At 49.9% G+C, this 1,612-nt stretch overlaps 1 protein-coding gene across 1 annotated transcript; it reads left to right on the top strand.

The window, feature by feature from the left end:
* The first annotated feature begins 489 nt into the window (after positions 1–489).
* On the top strand, positions 490–1,392 carry C4H8orf48 (chromosome 4 C8orf48 homolog). Its single transcript, XM_068969696.1, has one exon. The coding sequence runs from the start codon at positions 490–492 to the stop codon at positions 1,297–1,299; it is 810 nt and encodes a 269-aa protein (XP_068825797.1). The 3' UTR covers positions 1,300–1,392.
* The last annotated feature ends 220 nt before the right edge of the window (positions 1,393–1,612 follow it).

Consider the following 1,612-nt stretch of genomic DNA (forward strand, 5'->3'; position numbering starts at 1 on the left):
ACTAGTCAGAGGCCATCTATTCCTGTTGGGAAGGAGGCGTGTATACTTTTTTGACCCTTGGGGAAGGAGAGTTTGCAACCTCTTCTCAATCGTTATTGGATTTTGTACTAAAATAGCACCGAGGAGGCGGAGACTCGGGAGAGCCAGAAGAGAGGGAGGCTCCGAAAACCTACACGAACTGTGCGGGCGGAGTCGGATCCGACGAGCGTGGGGGAAGGGATGGAGCGCGGCGCCCCAGCGACCCTCTGCGCATGACCGCCTCTGGTTGCCAAGGCAGCGGGACGGAGTCGCCCGGAAGAGCTTCCCTTGAGGAACTGCCGGCTCCTAAAACTCATCCCCCAGGGGCTCAGGACTGACCAGTTCCTGAGGCAGTCTTGACCACGGCAAAGCAGATGAGGCGCAGAGCCTGATGCGGGGTGATGGCCATCCGCCCAGAAGCCGGAGGATTCAGAGAAACAGGGAGAATTGGCCCCAGCGGACACCGGGACTATGGCAGACCTTTCTAAGGAGACCTTGGAGTCCTTGACTGATGAGGTAAAGAGTTCCGGTTCATTCAGTTCCTCTGGAGGACTGCAGCCCTGGTCTTCTGCCTCTGGGAGCAAGTCTGAGAGTGGATCGCAGCCTTCACTCTCGGAATATGGAGACAACCAATCTGAGCTTTCGGACTTCAAAGCTAATGTAAAGAAATTGAGCAGAAAATGGATCCACAACCTCAAAGGCAAGGAAACGAACTCTGAACAGTATCGACCGGACACTAAATATCAAACAGAAATCACTCAGGCATCCCTTGAAGAATTGAATGCCCTGCAGTCTTTCTGCACCGTTAAGGTAAACCTGATCCACCATAGAGCGAACTCTACGGGGAAAAAGAGCAGCAGGCATAAAAAGCTGCAGCTTGGACCCGAGGCAGAAGCTCCAGAGGTAGATGCCTTAAAGTGTACTGTCCCCGACGAGCTTTTGAATAGAATCTATTTTAAAAACATGAGAACACCCAAACAGGTGGGGACAGCTAAGCAACACATTTCTTCTCGGTGTCCCGACTGTATCAGAAAAAGGGCAGAACTGGCCCAATGTGCCTTCCTGAAACAGAAGAAGACTTTACTGGAGTCACTTCTACTCCAAGAGAAAATAGATGAACATCTTAATACGAAAGACTTCCTTACCCTTGTCAGAGAAGCACACCAGAGCCTTCCCAGGCTTTCAGATGACCCCAGAAGAATCTGGGAAAGACTGAATGAGAGAAAAGTAAAATTGGATACTCTGGTTTTTGAAAGGTCAGATATAAAGCAGAAAATGTAGCAGAATGGAAATAGTGCTTATCATTCACCTTTTTGTCGGCTTATTCGCAAACCTCTTATTCTTAACCAAACAGGGGGTGGTGTTTATTAATGATAATGTGTCATGGGGGTAAATGTTTCTGTTGTGTATTTGAGTAATTATCATCTCTGTAATAGGAGTGGAGTGGGCATGCAGCCTATAGCACCCAATCCTTAGCATCTCCACCATTACTGGGAGACCCTGAGGACAGCAGTTATAAGGTCCCACTCTGCCTGTGGTCACCCTCCAGTGGCCATCGTGGCAGAGCTTGGGGTGTGAAGCAGTCACAGGGCGG

The sequence above is a fragment of the Capricornis sumatraensis genome, chromosome 4 (genome assembly GCF_032405125.1).
Source record: "Capricornis sumatraensis isolate serow.1 chromosome 4, serow.2, whole genome shotgun sequence".
NCBI classification, from domain to species: Eukaryota; Metazoa; Chordata; class Mammalia; order Artiodactyla; family Bovidae; genus Capricornis; species Capricornis sumatraensis.